At 40.5% G+C, this 19976-nt stretch overlaps 1 protein-coding gene across 1 annotated transcript in view; it reads right to left on the bottom strand.

The window, feature by feature from the left end:
- Positions 1-470: 470 nt before the first annotated feature.
- Positions 471-19976, bottom strand: part of tspan15 (tetraspanin 15) — a 29450-nt gene continuing 9944 nt past the window's right edge. The window contains exons 4-8 of the mRNA XM_041942399.1: positions 16709-16804; positions 8518-8634; positions 5541-5591; positions 4817-4933; positions 471-2708 (exon numbers count right to left, since the gene is read on the bottom strand). Coding sequence (XP_041798333.1) covers positions 2541-2708; positions 4817-4933; positions 5541-5591; positions 8518-8634; positions 16709-16804 — 549 coding nt within the window. The 3' untranslated portion in view covers positions 471-2540. The remainder of the gene's footprint in view (positions 2709-4816; positions 4934-5540; positions 5592-8517; positions 8635-16708; positions 16805-19976) is intronic.

Below are 19976 nucleotides of genomic sequence, written 5' to 3' on the forward strand. Positions count from 1 at the left end.
CAAAAGGACGCTGATGGAAGCACAATCCTGCCTTCATTCACATGAAACTTCAGTTGTTTTTCATTATTAAACCCCAGTGAATGGTTACGTCTTCAGTGTGAAAAACAATGACATTTTGTTCTGATTTAAACACGCTTTCATTGACACTAATGTTGTTCGCCACTTATTCTACAGTACAGCTCATTCTTCATTTGCATATTTTGGAGGACTTTTTAAAAATTCACGAAGAGGTTTGATTTGTGTTCCAACCTTTTTCACTTCACAGAACTTGTAGAAATCCCTGTCAACAAATCAGTTTCTTTTCCCGAATGTTTGTCTTAATCTTCATTTGCTCATCTTCGAATCTGCAGTTTGTTACAAACGCAACGTTTTAGATAACACAAGAACTTGAATGTCACTACTTTTAATTCAGCTAATACGCTTTGTGATTTGTATATTTTATTTTTCCATAAACATTGTATTCATACTACAAATGTGCATGCATGAAAAATGTATACACTGCTAGTGGCTCAGGGTGCGGCCTGCCCTAGAAAATACACAGTGTGATGCCGTGGTAGCCATAATTTATTTAACAAGCCCCGACCCCCAAATATCCCTTGACAGGAGGATCAACTCAGTGCTACAGCCAGATGAAGGTAAACAACAGAACTCATCAAACAGCAGTAAATCACTTTATTTTCCACCCTCTACCAGGCAACATGCTTCTATCAGAAAGTGTGGTTTTGTGCAACTCAATGAGCTGAAGATGACACCACAGACTGATACTAATAACAGAACTTTGGACATACATTTGTGTATCATGTTAGACAACACTGGCACTTTACCTGTGATAGTAGGCTATAGTGATGATTAATGCATCATCACTACATTCACATTACAGCCTTCAGAAAACTTTCAAGCATGAATGGACTGGGTTTGGTTTTAAGTCTTACAATAAAAACACAAAACTGCCTCTAAAATAAATAACATACTTTTTTATCAGAGCTGGATCAATAGATTTTAAGTTTAAGAAAGTAAAATTGCTGAGAGTTTTATACTTCCAATTCCCCCGACACGCTGGATGACCAGTGAGGCTGCTAAATGTGTGATGACTCGTTAATTAGCCAAGAAGGTCGTTTTAGCTTCACCCCCATTAGGTATGTCTGGCTTAACGAGGCAGACAAATGAAGTAACCCGAGTGGAAACAGTCTTTACTTCCTAATCCATTACGTCATAAAACATGAAAGTCAGAGCTTCTCTTCTCGTTGCTGTTTCACCAGCGAGAAGCTGTGGTTTGTTGCAGTACATTGAATCTGATGTGTCTCCTAATTACTGATATTCAGAGAGATATGCAGCCATACTGGCACATATTAAACAAACCCTCAACAAATTAATTATATACACATAACTTTTACCTTCAACCCAGCAGCCAACAGTCAAGTAAAGACTGAGCTGAAACATGAAAAGACACTTTTCTCATGAAGGCCTGCCAGACCGAATCAGGGTGACGGACAACACAACATGTTGACGTTAAAATCAAATGTATTCTTTTCCAGCAGCCACCTGGACATGAGCTGAATGAATTCAGCCGGGATTATTATACAGTGTGTCTGGCCCTGGTATGTGACCATGCTAATGAGGATAAAGTCCATCTCTAATTGACTGTTCAGTGCAAACAAGGCTAACATGTAAACCCTGGTGAGTCCTGTTTCCTGACACTCTGTCTCCTACAAATTACACTTCTAATCATTTTCCCAAATCTGTTATTGGGCCAGTGTAATTGTAGAAACTGGGGTTTGAATCCTGAGGCCTGTGTGTGCTGATGCGTAGGCAACAAAACAAAGAATGAAGATTGAATGCAGCCCACTGCTCCTGTGTGTTCACTGCATGTTGCATGTGTGTGTTTCAAGTACAGTGATGGGTGAAATGCAGAGAATAATTTCCCAGTTTGGGATCAATAAAGTGAATTTAAAAAAAAAAGCTTATATTTAGTCAAATCTCCGAGTAGTTCCAGCTTTATATACAAATAAGGCTTCCAGATGAAGATGATATCTTATTCTACAATACCTAGCAGTTTACTTGTTTTTGCAAACAGCAGTGAGTCAATGATGGGACTTGCTTCATCAGTGGTTCTATAGAGGAGTCAAGTGACATTTTAATTGGCAGCAGAAGATAAAAAATGAACACAGATCAGAAAAAGGCCAGTGCAATAGATTGTGGTTGTGTGATGTGACAAATGTCATATTACAAAAGTAGAAGCACCAGTGGTTGTATTTCTGTGATTATCCCTGAGACTGTCTGAGGCACAACGTGGCTAAAAACAAGCAAAGAACTCTCATTTCCCACTCATGCATTAGTACACTGTAAGATAACACTCAAACTCTCAATAAACTGGTTCATGAACAATTTCTTCCTCCCAAAAAAATAATTTTAAAAATCCTCCACAGTGGAGTGAGTGTATGGTAAACTTGCAGTCCAAAGGCAGGCTCCTGCAGTGGCTGCGGCAGTCTCTGGATCGACTGGACTGCTTTAACCAGCTGAGCATTGGCTTTTTGGATTCATCAGTCGATCTCTGGCATACACTTGAACCATTTTGACACACGGCCCTGCCTCTTGGATTGTCTTTCATGCGTGTTTGAGTTCAGTAGTCCGTCCATGTAGTGACCGTACTCACTGATGGCGTCTTCCACGCGCGTGATGTACAGCCAGCTCACGATCACGCCGAAGAACTGGAGAGAGAGGGAGTAAGAAAGTCAGTGTCAGAGGGGAGGGAAGGGAGGCCATCATGGGTGCTTCTCATTTGTCTTTAGTCCCTCCTTTGTGAAAAGAGATGCAAGGAGAGAGGACTCGGGGAAACACACTTTTAGAGAAATGAGAGTCTTTTCCTCTGAAGTGATGCTGGTTTCTTCGACAGTCTGCAGGTGTTAGCAGCTCTGTAGCCTCTGGATTTTGTATTTGCACAGATAACGTGATGCACTGTTTACATAATAATAAAGTCACTACTGGCAGTGCAGCAGTGCAGTGAAGGGAACAGGAAATATCTCTGCATGTTTTGTGATATTACACCTGAGTTGAGCCTGTTATTTGTCCTGCTGTAAAACTGTGGTGATGCTGCAGCATTCAATCACTGAGCAACTTCTAATAAAGACATCCTCAAAGGATGGTCTCTTGTGTCCTCGACCTAGTCGCCCTCCTTGTGGTTGCTCCTCCGACCAGAAATAAAGGAACTGAAACGTCGTTCATTGTGGCGGACCACATTGACTTTCTGGTCACGTGAGGGGCGAGGAGACATGAAATAAGACGAATGAGAAGCATCCCATGTTCAGATTGGACCACTGACTGAAAGCTTCTGCGCTCCTTTCCTGAACTCACAGCTCAGTGAAGGCCAACATGCTTATTAAAGTCAGGCGCAATCTACATTCATACATTCACAGCTGTCAGTGTGTGTGTCTGAATATTAATGAGTCATGTGATTTCAAACGAGATGAAATAGGGCAGAAATTAATGAAGAAAAGCTTTCATGTCTGTCAGGTCTGCACCCTCTAATAGTCTGGTGAAAAAAGCTGAATATGAAGGGAACATAGCAGATGTATAATGTAAATGAATAATGGATGTATATATATGTGGTTTTATATGTTTCACAGTGCCTTATTGCTTTTTAATGCTAGAAAAATAGTAGGACATTTATCAAAATCAAACATTCAGCGGTTTGACTTAAATGTAGAGCAAACATATATGAAATGGACCAGCCTGCTGAGCATTTTGTGAAAACTGCACTGCACTTTATCACTGCTGCTGCAGTGGTGTTGTCAGATGTACCTGATGGGAGGCAATTCACATTTTCTCCTACCTCGTCATCAGAGTTGCTTGCTTAAAGGCTGTAATTCAATGTGCTTCCAATGTTCACGGACGTACTGAAATTAAAGCTGCTCGTGTGAAATCCCTGCCAGCTTTGACATTGTTGGTAAATACTGGAACAAGAGTACATGAGTTGTTCTGTGAAAGTCACACGCACAAACAACAAGCCTACCCTTTAAGTATTGCAAAAAAAATTATAATAAAAAAGTATGCACACACATGCCGGGCATTGAGATGAGACACATTTTATAGGACACCTCAGTCTTATATCAGAATTATAGTTGATGGTGTTGTGGGGACATAAAGCTGCTTACACACTGCATCACACTGTGGGGAGCTCCATGTGTGGGGTTAAGCTTGTACTGGTTATGGTTAAAGTTAAGTCTTTATGGAATGAATGTGAGCCAATGTCTCTTTAGTTAAGTGTCATGCACATACAAGTGTTCAGGCCACACGGGGCAGGATAATTTAGTGGAAAAAACAAAAAATTTAACAAACAAAAAATACAGTTGGAGCAGTGAAGCAATTGTTGGATCTGAACATAACGCCTTACACCACAAACAAAGAAGCATTAAAACATTTTAGTGAAATGTGTAGCCCTTAAATCATCACATGCTGATCAATAAAACATGAAATGGACTTCATCCTCAATCTCAACAGTATCACATGAAGTCCTCTTTCTTCAGTAAACCTGCCTGTTTCTTCAGCTAATGGCAGTGAATATCGGTGTAAGTGTGCACACAGAGATCTTTGACTTCCAGCTCAGTTCAGCTCCACACTGTTACTGTCTTTCATCGCACTGTATGTTCACAATTTTTGGTTTTAACCAAACATCAGCAGACCATTTTTCTTTACACATAAGGAACAATTTGTCCCGAGCTCCATGAGTATTACACTGACTTCAGTGATCGTTAGTGGCAGGTATAAGTTTGTGTGTGTGTGTGCGTGTGTGTGTGTGTGCGTGTGTGTGTGTGTGTACCTGAGGCAGCAGGATGCCTAAAAGCAGCCCTGCCATAGTCTTATAGTTGTCCATCAGCCAGATGAAGAAAGCATCGGTGCAGCCTCTGATATGGATGGTTTTGATTAAGTCCAAGCGCTACAAGACACAAATCACCTGTTAGCTTTAGCTTTCACTGTTACAGCCAAGGAATTATTATTTTACCAGTCTTTGTAAATTATCTAAGACCAGCAGCACATCAGATATGAATGACAAATGCACTGGTAGTGAAGTGTGCATCAAGTTTTTTAAGACGTTTGGTTTTTTACATTATTTCATACTAAATTCTAACTTAAGAGGCCTAAATTTCTAAATGAACTTTTCACTTTATAAAACAACTGAAAATAATCAAGTCCCAGCCACAGTCCTGGACCTGTGCGACCAGACCTCTACTCAAAAGGTCAAACTGGAGAGGAGACATCCCCACTTCCAGAAATATAAAAGCTTTGTTTCATTTGCTGATTTAATTTTGCTTGGACTCATGACTGAAATGTCTTTATTTGTGAGTTGTGCTCTGCTGAGAGGATTTGCAGCAGTAATGGAGAGTACCACACAGTGCACGGGGCAGCCCATCACTGAGCCGAATACACAGAACAACTGCCTGAAACTGCCACTTTCAATTAATAATGTCTCACTTTCTGACATTACAGGCAAGGGGCTGCGCTGGCATTAAAATGATATCAGTCTTTTCTTTTTTCAGTCTTACCTCTTTTTCCAACACCTTGTACCCACACAAAGTGTTGGCCACTTCATTAGGCTGGAGGGGAGAGAAGCAGAGAGAAAGAGATCAGGTTCAGAGGTATGAATAGTAAGTGAGGTTTCATCACTCAGCAGCAGACAGAAGAACATACGTTTTCAGTGAAACTTTATCTTTCAAGAGGGAAACTGCACATAAACCAGAGACAGACTTCCAGGGAAATACTGTTGCCTGCTGAAAGCTCATAAGGCCTAAAAGGCAGGCATAAAAATGTCTAATACTCAAATTTTCCCCAGACGTCCTGCGTTATTCCAGGCCCTGCTGTGTAAGTGTGGCCTCTTTGTAGCCCCTGATTGTAGGAAGTGTTGTTGCTTTTGCATGAAGACTGTGTGAGTGTGTGTGTGCATGAAAAGCTGTGGATGCGGGTATGTGCCTCATGACTTTCAGCTTGTAGCGTTCCATATTCAAATATATTCAAATATTCAAATAAGATACAATAAACTGACAACCTCCTGTAGCCTTCTGACACCGGAGGAAGAGGAGGGGAGGAGGGACCACCTCTTTTAAGTCATTATACACCACAATGTCACAATTTTTTGCCCACGATTCTCTGATAAACAGTATCATGTCATGTATCAAGTGAAGAAGAAAATCCTAGAATGACAAAAACCAGGAATCAGTGGCACAGATATGAGCTTGGCTGCAGGTGTTGTTGACTCTGGCCCATTCATTTGAATGAAACAGATGGGTGAACATCCTCTGTCGAAGCAGAAAATGAGATGCTCAATCAAGTGCAGTTAATTGCTGCTTCGTGTTAATAGGAACATGCAGGCGTGGAATTACTAAGACTAGTTATTTTATTGATTACAACAATTATAAATTAGAAAACTGAACTTCTGAAGCGTCGTCGTCGACCAGTCACTGGGGCTGATACCGATGGGCAGCCACTGATTATGTGCAATGAATAGATGTGAACCTAAATGTGTACAACATATATCATCTAAAAACGGATGAAATGAGATGAGATCTTAAAAATAATTTACAGAAACCTTTCATCTGAATGATTACTGATGGACAAGAAAGACGTAGCTTTGATCCATGAAGAAGAACAGAGTACAAATGCATTTCACTGTTCGTCTAGGAAATGACAAATTACTTGTAATTGCATTATGTCAAATGTAATAATGTCATTTGTTCTATATTGCAATGTGCTTCTTTTCAACAATGATATGGTGTCTCTGACTTTCACCTGTACTTAATACTTGTAAGGAAGTAGTGTTATTGATAAACCTCTAAATCTGTGAATTTCTTGTTTGTTCTTAATGGCTCCAACTATAGCTGAGCCCTTTATTAACAGTTCTTGTAGAATACATGATGCTGAATAAAGGAAATAACAACAAACCAAATAGAGAATCAATTCATTATTAGCTCATTATTTTACCATAACTTCAAACTTAAAGGTTACAATAAACATATTATTCTGGCTGCCTTTATGCTGCTTAACAATGTTTCCTCTACAGTTAATAGTGGTGAGCCTCTACTGCAAGAACCCGACATTAATAGGGAAAACATTTACTGTATATATGTTATGTATTATACTGTAACAGTGGAGCAGAAAGCAAAAAATACTTGACAGGATAAAGGAGCAGTGGTTTCATGAGTGCAGCTGTGAGGCGGAGTTGGCCGGTTCATCAAACTGCAGTCTGTCTATCTGAATACGAAAACGATGTAGTTTGTTCTGTCTTTCCTGGGAAACTCTGGGGAGTGTAGGTGTGTAAATTAAAGGGTGTACATGTGCTGTTGTGTGTGGGAGAAAATTGCCTGTGAGTGTGTGTGTGGAACAGCGAAGGCTTAATCACCATCATAAACATGATGAGGTGCATTTCAAACATAACTCCACACTATTACAGCTATTAATGTAATGACATACAAACTGAACCGAGTGTTCGGGGCTTCACAGGCTCACTATAAATGTGGTGATGGAATGTTTACTTTATACATTTTGGCAGACATAGTTGGCAGAGATTGAAGGTTGCTTCATAAAGTCATGATTCCAGCATGTAACATACATGAAAACTGGCATGTTAGACTCAATTGTTCCAAGAGTACTGCATTGATTTAGCATCGCACGTCTGCGACATTATCAGACTCATGAGGGACAGTCAACAGAGGATCACAAATGACGCAGCAGAAACCAGATATCCTCCATACATTCTTCTTCATACAGCTCAACCGCTGACACTTCAGTGGGGTGTGTTACGCTCGTAGCGTCTGATGTAGCCTCGAGTCGCCAGCCTCAAGCAGAGGTGAGGAGCGGGCTACGGATGTCTGGTCGAGTGCTTTCTAACTCCACATCCCTTCAGACCCAACTGAAGCTGACTCAAGGGACATCACCGGTGGCCATTTATCAGACTGCGTGCCACAAAGGCACACATTCTCCACACATGCAGTACTAATCCCCATGCTCTGTTCACAGAGTTTGATGTGTAAAATTTGGTGCTATTCCCCTTTAATTTAAAGTGAGATACAAAACAGCACATGAAGTGAGGACATCCTGTGCCCGTGTCTGCAAAGCCTCTGAGCTCATGATGGCACGGATGCACATTTGCTGTTTTCTAGGTCAGTGCTCTTTGTTTTATATATTATATATTTATTTATATATTTTGTCTCTGCATCTTGGACCTTTGCCGAGATATAGTGTTTACAGAAAAAAAAACTTGACATCGACAGACATAATGTTTGCAATACATCTTTTTATGAGAAGAAAAACACATGTTGGTTTGGTTTTAGTACTTGAATTCAAGCTGTTATATAATTGTCATATTTGCTGCTATGTAATGCAGTAGCAGTAGTACAAAAGGGGCAGAAATGGTCAGAACAATCCCTGATAAAACAGGAAACCCATAAGAGAAAGCCAGCACATGCTGCTGCACAACAGTTACAGCTGGTAGATAATACTAACAGTAATGGTAATAGTGATACCTACCTTAGTTGTGATGCAGCAGGTATAAGGGACACCGCAGGCCAATGGACCAGGTGCAGAACAGTTGTGGTACATGTTGACCGACCAGTCTGTATACTCTTGACCTCCACAACACTTAAACTGCCAAGAGACGAGAAAGATGTCAGAGTAGAGACAAGTGCAGAAATTGGAAGGAGAGGGAAAGACAAAAAGAGAGATTAAGAGAGTGATGGAAGAAGATATGTGATGTGAATAAGAGAGAGAGAGAAAGGAGACAGGAACGAGGGAGTGGGGAGGGATGGGAACGAAAGCAAACAACTTGATAAACAACATTGTTCTGTTGTGCTGGCATAAACCCAGTAACATTATGGGATGAAATGAGCCATGATTAACTAGAATTTGCATGTACTTACGAGTCTGTTTTACGTGTCAGTGCAAAATCAGTGCACAGGTGGTGGCAGGGCTGGGCGATACGGTTGATTTCAATATAATATTAGAACGTAAAGTTTTTAAAAACTCCAAATCATCATCAGCACCTGAAAATATAATCCAATCCAGTACAACAACCCAACAATGAACCCTTCCTTTGTGTAATGTTCTGTGTTGTGTAATGAGTCCATACTTTGTGGTGATCAATCATATATATAATTATTATTATTATTATATATAAAATGTTTCCAGTTGTACGTAGCATTTTCACCCTGATCTACGTAGGAAAAATAACCACACAAAACATCCAAAGATCCGGTTTTCAGCAGTTGTTACCCAGATTACATGCATCCAGATCAAGACCTTTGCAGTTCAGTGGGACATAAAGCTCTACTTGTCCTCTCGCTCAAATTAGAAATAAAAACTTTCAGATTCACACACTTTTAGTTTCTGCTGCCAACCCCACACAACCAGCCAGCACTTGAAAGCAGCAGCCTCACAGACAGAAGTGTTTCCTCCAGAATCAATAACACTTGCAGCTTAAAACAACCAATTGATACCAGCCCACCTCTTGTTTTTGGTTCACAGGCACGAAATAGCGCAACATCATCCAATTCACTTTTATTGCCCCTTATTTCAGGCATTACTGGCAAACCTTGAAGAAAATAAAATACCATTACTTCACAGGGAAAACAAATGAGCTTTGATAAGCCATCTAAAGGAAGATAATTATTATTGGTTTTATCTGAGAGCTTTTTAGTCACATTAACTAAATGCTTCAATCAACTCAATTCAGCTTCATCAACTGTATTAACTGAGTGTTTCTGATTCATGTCGTTAGAGGCTGTCTTGTCGACCACCCTGCTGGGCAGCCGCAGTGATATCACATACTCATCAAAAAATGGACAAAAAAATATGACTGAAGGCGAACCCTGTAAATAACATCCGATCATCTTCTCCGGGTCATCTAGACCTTTCTCAAGGTGGGAAGTCTGATTTCTGATAGCCGCAAAAGCACAACAAATAACTTAATGTGATCAATTAAACCCATGCTTGACAAGTCAAAATATACACAACCTGAAAAATCAATTTATATACAACATCTGAGAATAAATGTTTTTCAACATTTTAATAATAACTGACACTCGACATAAATTACACCTACTCTATAAGGCCCCCCATTCAATAACTTCCATTCGATTCATACTGTCTGTGCGGTAGATAGCAGCCGCACAGCACTCAGAAAAACACTGAGAGCCACACTTTGACTCTGTTTTGCAGCAGTTAACAAGACCATATTCCATTGGCATGGAGAAAGTGAGTCAGAGAGACTCAGTAAGAGAGAGAGAGAGAGAAAACAAACAGGACAAAGGGTCAGACACCGAGAGACAGCAAGAGACGACAAGAAAAAAGATAAAGAGAAGATTAATAAATGAATAAATATGAGGCTGCTCTTTGCAAGGCAGTGTGATCAGTATGCTGACATGATGCCAGTGTGGCAGCCAGTTACTCCCTCTTGTCTCCGGTGTGACTCCACGGAGGGTAGTTTTTCCAGCCCTGGGTCAGGAGCCAAACAAGGGTCAAGCAATTATGATTTGACTAACGTAGAAGTCCAAAAACAATACAGCTTCACACCGAGTTAACAGTTCAGTGGGCGCAGCTGAGCGGTGTAATGCAATCAAACAGTCCTGCAGTACATCATATCTTTGTGAAGATTGATATCGACTTCAGTTTGGGGGATTTGGCATCCTCATGAGACCAGCCCGATAGACTAATCCCTCAAAACACCAATGAGACGGCAGGAGACGAGGGAAGTCCCTCCACCATCTCAGGCTGTGCAGACTCTCCCTGTCACTTTCAGACTGATGACTGGATTACTCAAGTTATTGTAAAATACAACACAGATCAAATGAAATGTGACGAACATTTCATGCTTTTTCCTTCATTCCTTCAGCTGCCACACTGACTGATGACCAGCCGGCCACTGGCCGACTGGGGGACTAACTGGGTGGCTAATTGGCTAGCTGAATGCTCAACGTGTGGGCAGCGAGACAGAAGTCAGTCCATCTCTCCCTGCCTTCATTATTACATGGCATGCATGAAGAAACGTTGTGACAGACCTTTCATGCGTGACTAGAGGTTAGCATTTATAAAAATGTAATTAAAAACAGAGCCATTGGCGATCGCATAATCACAATTAAAAGCCGTCTATTTTGAAAAATTAGATGTGACAGAGCAGATATTTGACTCCTTCCTTTCTGAGACTCTGAGTTCTGTGTCGGCTTCCAAAATCAAGCTTTTAACCAGTAGCTGATGCTCTCTGAAATTATGTTGGGACTAATAAACCCACTCAGGCCTAAAAACAAGCCGAAGCAAAGTGCTAATATTCAAGTTATTAACGGGTAGCTTTTATACGATCCTATCTGATCTTAAGTTACCTGTATTACCAGTTCAGATAATTATACTCTCTTCCTTTTAGGGAATTACTGATCAGTTTAATGAGTTTAATAATCCATAACTCCTTTTGGTCAAAAATAGAGTGATGTAGATAATATACAGGGAGAGAAGACTGTATTACAGTCAGTAATGTCCCATTGCTTTCTTTCCTTACTGACCAGTTATGGGGGTTCAATAATGAGGGATCGACCGCTGACAGAGTCTGCAAACTGTTATCTTCTTTTCACAGTAAACACTGCTTTACATGCACACTCAGGTATTAACTTTGCTGCTTCAACTTCCAAATGGGTCTAAATCAGCCCAGTAATGATGGATTTGCATGAAAGTTAACATCCCTATTTTCATTTGAACCCTAGGGAGCTATAATACAGTTTTTTTTAGGGCCCTCCCTGTGATGCTTTAGGCAACATGTGTACCTATCAAAACTGCCATCAGGCCCACTTAGGTTGTGTTTCCTGGGGAGTTCTTTAAAACAATTATCCATAATTCTGCCAAATGTCATGTCCCTGTCATGTGCTATCCCAAAGCAATTAGAGAGCCAGCAGAAGAGGAAGCAGAAGAAAACAAAAGGGTCTCAACCCTACAGATATCTGCTGTCACTGCAACATCAGCTGATAAATTGAAGAGGGAAACCACCCAGGTAATTGAAGGTTCTGGTTACAAATAGAGCAGGCTGTGGTATTTTATATTATATGTTTCGAGAATCAGAGGCAATTAAAATGTCAATGCTTTGAAAAAGATGTTTTTTCTAATAGACTTGGGGTAAGGACAAAAAACACTTACTCAAGTGAGCTGCTACTGTTGCAAGTGGTGCTGCTATATTTAACAATGTTTCTCTCAGCAGAAAATACCTGAAGTGTCCATAGTCTTTCCTCTATTTCTCCATCCATCTGAACACATTCCAGCTATTCCTGCAGACAATCTAGTTTCATCTTCCTCTCCCAAACCTATTTCCTTTATGGTTTGCCTGGCAGGAGCTGTGGCTCACATACTCCATGTTTTATTCCTTACACAAATGAAGAGTTCAGCATGTGAAAACCCCTCTGTGCACTGGAACAAGCAAGGGCGATGCATTCAATGATTTAGGGGAAAGTATGTTTTTGGCTGATATATGCTGACATTATGCATATCTATAGCACCTTGCAGAGACTTTATGAGTAAAAATAAAACATACAAATAAACAGCTTTGCCAGCAAATTTAACACTAACAGTGTGCACATGATTGAGATTGCTGTATTTGACTGCTTAAAGCTCCGAGTGTCTCGTCTTGTCAAGAAAGAGTGGCAGCAACGGAGGCTCTGCAGAAATACGACCTCACCAAACGAACAATCTATCGTACAGCCTGAATGATGGCATATTCCCACCAATCCTTACACAGCCTCCAATCTGATGGCTGAACACACTGTGTAGATCAAACTGATCAATTAGGGCTTCTGTAGGCGTGATAGATGAAGCCAGCCAGGTGTCAATAAAAAGACAAACAGAGTGACTAATTAGCTTTTCTGAGAGGGCAACATTGACCCATCCATTTTAAATAACACCACACTTAGATTCTGATCGTTTTGTTGGTGTTTATTGTGTTGGTGTTTTCCTACAGTTGCACACCTCTGGTTACATAGTGCCACCCAGTCTTGTTTAATACTTGTGTGTCAGTCAGGAGATTAATGAATCATGGAAGATGACGCACACTATTTATGTGGCCACAGAGGCTAAATACTTCTACAGACAAGATGGCAGCAAAGGTAACAAAAGCAGGCACTAATTCATCTGTCATTGTGCCTAACTTGAGTGCATTATAACACATCGGGTATGGAGTTAACCAGCAGATGCTCTGCTTCAGGACGAAACCAAACTTTTCTATTGATGTCAGTTTTTGAGCGACAACAAAGGCCAAACTGTTTGGCCTGGTTGCTGAAACCTATTGGCGAGCTGTCACTTTGCTGTTTTTCTGTGTGCTGTTATTGCATTTTCTCGTGTATTATTTATCAGATATTCATATACACACACTGCGTGTTGCTGTACGCAATTTTACTGTCAAGCACATTGGTTTCCTTCTAATAAACTGTGCTATGTAAATACAACTGCTTTGCCTTGCTTGCCTAAATGCCACCAACGCCCGTTGTGATGAATCCAAAATGAACTTATAAATATGCATGACCACTTTTGTGTCAAGCAACCACACAGTGCTGAGGAAATGCAGTCAGTGTCTGTCCAAATGACTGAATGGCTTTGTTGTTTGCACTGCTGTAAGACTTTTTGACATAAACCACAAAATCCTCTGTGACTGATGTGTGAATAAAAGAATGGTCTGAAATATTGTAGCTGAATTATCTCCTCTGATGACTTCTTGCTATAAGACACCTCAGTAGTCAACGTTGTGATCTTAGCAAAGAAAAGCTCACTGTCATTCCCAGCGCTGAAGACAAGGTCTGGTGGAATCAATGTCACATTTCCATTAGAACACTGCGGCGGAGCGGATGGAAAGGTCATCTTCAAATTAACATAATACAGGATGTGATATGACCTGCCACTAATCCAGTGATTCTAGTTGGGGCTCCGGGAGGAGATTTTTCAAATTCTCTGTTGCTGCAAACCTGACACAATTTAGGGCTACACCTGGAACAAAAAGCTTACAGGGGGGGCTGCAAAAAGAGAGCTCCAGAGAGAAGTTCAACAAACTTCTGCACACTTGGCTGATCAGTGCATGAAGTGATGGTGCTTGTCAGATTGACAGTTCGGGAAAGGGTCACAGGTTGGAATTTGTGCTCTGACAAATGACACTGTTAAGAAGGCGGGTCCTTCATCATCCCAGGAGTATTTTGGTTTGGTTTTTGTGTGTGTCTGTTTGTCCACCTAAATGAAGTGGAATCAATGCAGAGCTCAGTGGATGGCTGGTCTGGCCAATCCAGCCAAGTCAAGCTCACCCAAATTCAATTATTTTCTGCAAAACTGAGAAAAACAGCTGAACGTGATCTCTTCCAATTCTGATGTCGGAAATGTGTGTGGAGAGGGAATATTCGACGTTCCGACAAGCACTTTGCTTGAGGCACGCTAAAGCTTCAACACGGGCTTCACAGCCAACTTTTCAGGTAATCAAGTATGTTTTCAAATGTACAGAGTGGTCATGACAGTCAGCCTCTGCTGCTGCAGTGCTCAGGAAATGCCACAGCATCTGTTGCTCACCAAAATCAAATCATGTCTATCATCGTGGTGCGTTTCCTTCCTCATGAAACATTTGTAAGGCCCATTTTTTAATAACAATAATTCAGAGTTGTTATTGTAAATGACAGCTAATAAATGAAGTCTCTGAAGACAGCAAGCTGCAAACGGGTTATCACGACCAATACTGAGGTTCATGGTTAAATAATTGGAATCATCATGAAGGGAGCAAAGAGGGAATTTTAGAGAGCAAGAAAATCTGCATATGGAGGTGGTGGGGTGGATGGACGGGTCAAACAAAGACAGGACTTTCACCCAGGAGAATGCTGTTAGTGTGAAACCGAAAGCCAACACAAGCTACATCACACACATAACAGTAAGGTACTTATTTTAACCCAACCCTGATCTTTTCCTAAACCTAAGTTCGAAATGTTAACCACGTGAGGATGAAGGTCTGGCGCAGGTAATCTCCAACATTCAGATGAGTAGTTTGAGATGTCATTGGCAACGGACCTATTCAGTCATTTAGGCATGAGGAGGTGTTGCTCTGATCACACACACAAACACACCCAAAACTCCCATGCAGTCATCAACCCATGCACAACAAAAGTTTCCATGTTAGATGTGCCACCACTGACTCATTTACTCAACAGAAACACATGACCATGGCTCATGCAGGCCATTGTCCTCACAAACGGAGACACAGTAAATCCACAACGCCCGTTTACGTGTGGAAACAGCCTCAAAATCCCACAGAGGTTTTCTGATTGTTTTTCATCCTCAGGGAAACACTTAAATCTCCCCTATAGCAGGGTGTTGGAGCTAACGGCAGCTTTAAACCATGACAGGGAAAATATACTGTAGAAGAAGCGTCATGCTGCTGCCGCCAAATGGCTTATCATTATTACTGAAACACTGTTTGTTACCAGAGCGAGCAGATCAGCGCGCCAGCAAGTTCAGATCTTCAGAAAATCACATCACAAGATAGATATTAAACATCTGATGCCAAAGCAAGCTGGCCTTCGTTTGTGTGGAGTGATAATGAAGTGGAAATGGCTCTCAGGGTAATATTAGAAATCTGTCAAAGCTGTTGAGAACGTCAACAAAGTGTGGCAAAGCATTTTTTTGACCTCAGCTTGAACTGCACCAGCACCGGCTATTCCTGGCAGCCCTGCAACAACTGACACAGATGCCAAAGTCTCTTGATCAACTAAGACATTAATTTGGCCTCTTGTGGGGCAGTTGGAAAAACAATCTGTGAACATATCATGGCATATTACCACGCTGTATGGGGAACTTGCTAGTTTACCATTTCCATACTCAGCTCATTTGGAGTGATACTTTTAGCTCTATTTTGGTCTCCACCCACTCCTGAGGGAAATATCTGGCTCTTTAGCTAATTGCTCCAGTGTGTTCACCAGCTTGTTGTTAACTGTGTCTGTCTGCTGTTTGGTGCTGGGCGGATGGCGCACCGCTGCGATCCAAAACAACGCTATGAGAGAGGTGAGAGTGAACCAAAACGTTCAAGATGACGTCAGCTGATCAATGAGCTGAAACTCTTTTAAATACTTGTTTATACGGGGAAACGTGCCTGTTAGGTCTGCCAGTCTACAAATGTGTGGCAGCTCAGACTTTAAATTCCAGTATTTAAAAGCTGTCCTGCTCCATAGTGAACTGAGGCAGGTGCTACTGCAGCATCCATTTGCCAACCAATTAAATTATGGCCAAAAAAAAAACTACCAAGAAACAGTCAAGAAACCCATTCTGGGCCTTCAAGCACCCAAAATATCATTAAATCAAGCCGCAATCCTCACACTTCTTAATTATTGTATGGCATGTAGCCTGCTGACTGATGGATCATTTGTCTTTTCTCTGCTGTTAATCAGTGGAGATTGTTGCAGGCTGCCTCTTAATTCCAATGTGTGATCAGTCTGCTGACCCCAGATTCAACATCATCATGTGCTTGACAAAAGTTGGTAATGAGATCTTCAGCTTCAGGCTGTGTGTGGCAGCACAATGTCTTCTGGGAGCAGATCCACACGATGGATCTGCTCTTTGATCATTTTGGACACGACTTGATGTGATCAGGTTTGTTGCATATTTGGAAAGCTAATACAGACCTTTCAGTCCTTTTACTCCTTAAGAGAAATGTTCAGCGGCACAACCTCACCTTCTTCTGTACGAAGTCCATGATGTTTTTGAAGTCCAGGTCATCGTAGTAGTTCACTATGCCTCTTCGGATGTTCTTGTTAAGCAAATCCACCGTCTGTAAAAGGGAGAAAATAAAACAATGTGTGCTAAATGGGACGGAGGAGGTCATGCTACCACATACGTTTTGTTTGCACGACACAGCTGAGCTACAATCAATGTGTCAGACCAGCAGCTCTGGAGAGGAAATGCTCCGATTAGTCAAGGTGACTGATCCACTGGACTGGAATATTAAAGCATAACAGTTTGACAGCTCACATCTGTCAGTCACAATCTGGAGCAGCGGGGTCACATCAGGTTAATGTATCAGTTGACAGAATAAATATTTGCAACTTGGCACTGAAGCTAAGTACATTCATGGAGAGCTTTTCATTAAATGTTTTCACTTATTCCACTTGTTTCACTTCAGTCCGCTCTTTGTTTGTGGTACATTAGTCTCATTTATAACTCATTGGAAATTGGGACAACATAGCATCTGGCTTTTTTGCCGATTCAGGCCTGCGGATTCGCCGTCATTTCACTCTTCTAACCACAGATAATGAATGTAGAGTGCTCCCCTTGTGGGAGTCACATCACAGTGAATCTATAGAGGCGAGGCTGCCACTTTTAAACCACATTACAATGAGCAGAGTTACAGACTTGGTGTGAGTCAAGTGAAGCATTCCCTTTGAGACTTGGACCATTTTTTTTCAACCTAAACATCATGTTTATGGAAATGAGAGCCCGAAAAGAAGATTGCATCTTTATAAATATCTCATTTCGCGTTTCCTCATGCAGTGCTATGTCGTTGCTGTAATCTCAATGTAAATGAGATTACAGTAAAATAAAGATATGATATAATAACAGCTGGGTCTTTGTTGTATTTTAAATAAAACTTTTCATCAACACACTGAAATGTGCAACCATAATGTTGATAATTTAGCTTTTCTTTCTTTCTCACACATACATTAACATTAAAATACATCACTTGATATTATTAAAAAAGTAATTCTCAGGCAGGCCATTATGTTTAATGTAAGAGTCATGTAATTGAGATGATTGAACGGACACTCAAGCTTTTCCCCACAGAGCCACATTAAGATATTCATTAATGAAAAGTGATGGAATGAAGATCTCACTGGTGGACTGTCATAATCCATTTGGCACCATAATCATAAATCATGGTCACGTGACCACAAGTGTCTATCACAACTTCCTCCCAATAAATTTACACTGTGAATTGAATTCATTTCCTAAAAGGCCTTTTTACATACAGTTCAAAAAAACTTTTCATCTGACAAAAATAATATGGAGTCTAATGACTCACGCACCAGCAGTTGTAACATGCATGTAAATGAGACGTAGAAAAAACTATTTAAAAAACACAGACATACTTTGCGCTCCAGTATTTTTTATGTTCGATACATCTTCAAGTGGCTTCCATAAAATCACACAAATGCAAAAAGACTAAACTAGTGTTGATGATGGGTTGCTTTTCAGCACAAAGGACTAATTCCAGAAACAGCAGGAACAGATGTGATGAAACACAGTTTAGCAGCAACCACAGTGAAGAGTTCAGTAGCTCTCCTACAAGTCTGGATGCAAATTTAAAGCTGTTTCATGCAGTTATGTTTGTTAGAGAACAATGGTGAGCACCTGAACTACTGTGAAAAATCAGGTACAGTCTTTGTCATGTGCTAAATGTTTATAGCAACTGATAATAAACATATATATAAAATACTGGATATTTTGAAATATAAGTCAGAGTCCATAACATGAACATTTGCTTTGCATTAAAAGTTAAATCAAGGTTGGTGAGAGTGTCTTCACTGTATTTGTTTGGGAAAAGTTTTTCATTCATTTGCATAACTTCATAACAAGGCTTTCATAACATAACGTAACAGTTCTATGTGTTCACCCAAACTACAACAAGCCTTTTCAGACTGTGGCTTCCTCTTCAGCCAATCCTCCCTTTACTATATCATAATTATTATATATATAACACAGAAAGAATGTTTGAATTAATAAGCAATTAACTAGCACCATCACCAACCATGGTGACTAAGGCTGCACCTGTAGCTGTTTCACAATATAAGCCTTCAAGACATTTGCCATAAAAGGCTCTTAATAAGACGAAGCAGTAGGAATTGCTTGGTTTACATAAATAGAAGCTCGTTGAAGTTCCAATAGAACAGCAAAGGAGAACATTCAAGTCTTGTTGCCTAATCAGCATTCGCTGGCAGGTGGTCGAGACTCCTGGTCTGGTTACTGCACTCAATGTTTCAGTTATTTCCGGCGATGGAAACTCCTGATCAACTGATAACTTTCTGTCTTTGCAAGTAAAGTAACTACTATGTAGGCTCTCTGGGTCATGCTAAAGTCTTTCCTTTCTGTTTTCCCACTAAAGTATTACTCGTGATGGCAACCTGTTTCGGAGGAAGCTGCTTGTCTCGTCACGACCGCATAAAAATGGCCGAGTACACTGTGCTGTTACACAGAGGAACGCAGGGAGGGAAACGAGAGATAGTAAGCGTTACAATAGGAGAAACAAAGGAAGGATGTGAGAGAAGGATTAGGAGAGAGATATTAAAGACGGGTCAGGAGGCAGAATGTTCCCTCAGCATACTCCTATCTGCTCTTTGAACAGATTAATTCTGAATATAATGTGCACTTCCTGACTAGAAATATGAGTAAATTAGGTTTCAACATGGTGCCAGTGAAGTCTCCATTTAATGAAGGATATTACACTATATCAACTTCTTAGCTTGCGTGGTTTAGTTCATTATGTGTCTGAAATACACCATTTGGTGAAGAATCATCATGACATTCATTTTCTTTTGTTTTCTAAATCATGGCATGGAGTTTTTCTCAGTCTGATCTGATGTAATTAGGTGTGGCTCATTCATCAACAATACCTGCATTCATATTGAATATAAAGAAGAAACATGCAGTGTTTGGTGCATGTCAGTGATACTGAGACCAATCAATAAGCTTTATATCTATATATACAGTTGTGCTCATAAGTTTACATACCCTGGCAGAATTTATGACTTCTTGGCCATTTTTCAGACAATATGAATGATCACACAAAAACCTTTCTTTCACTCATGGTTAGTGTTGTGCTATAGTTATTTATTATCAAACAACTGTGTTTATTCTTTTTAAATTATAATGCCAATAGAAAGTACCCAAAAACCTTTTTTTCGGGGTGCAAAAAAAGCCCTCAAATAACTTCAGCTGAAATACAGGAG

The sequence above is a fragment of the Chelmon rostratus genome, chromosome 1 (assembly GCF_017976325.1).
Source record: "Chelmon rostratus isolate fCheRos1 chromosome 1, fCheRos1.pri, whole genome shotgun sequence".
NCBI classification, from domain to species: domain Eukaryota; kingdom Metazoa; phylum Chordata; class Actinopteri; order Chaetodontiformes; family Chaetodontidae; genus Chelmon; species Chelmon rostratus.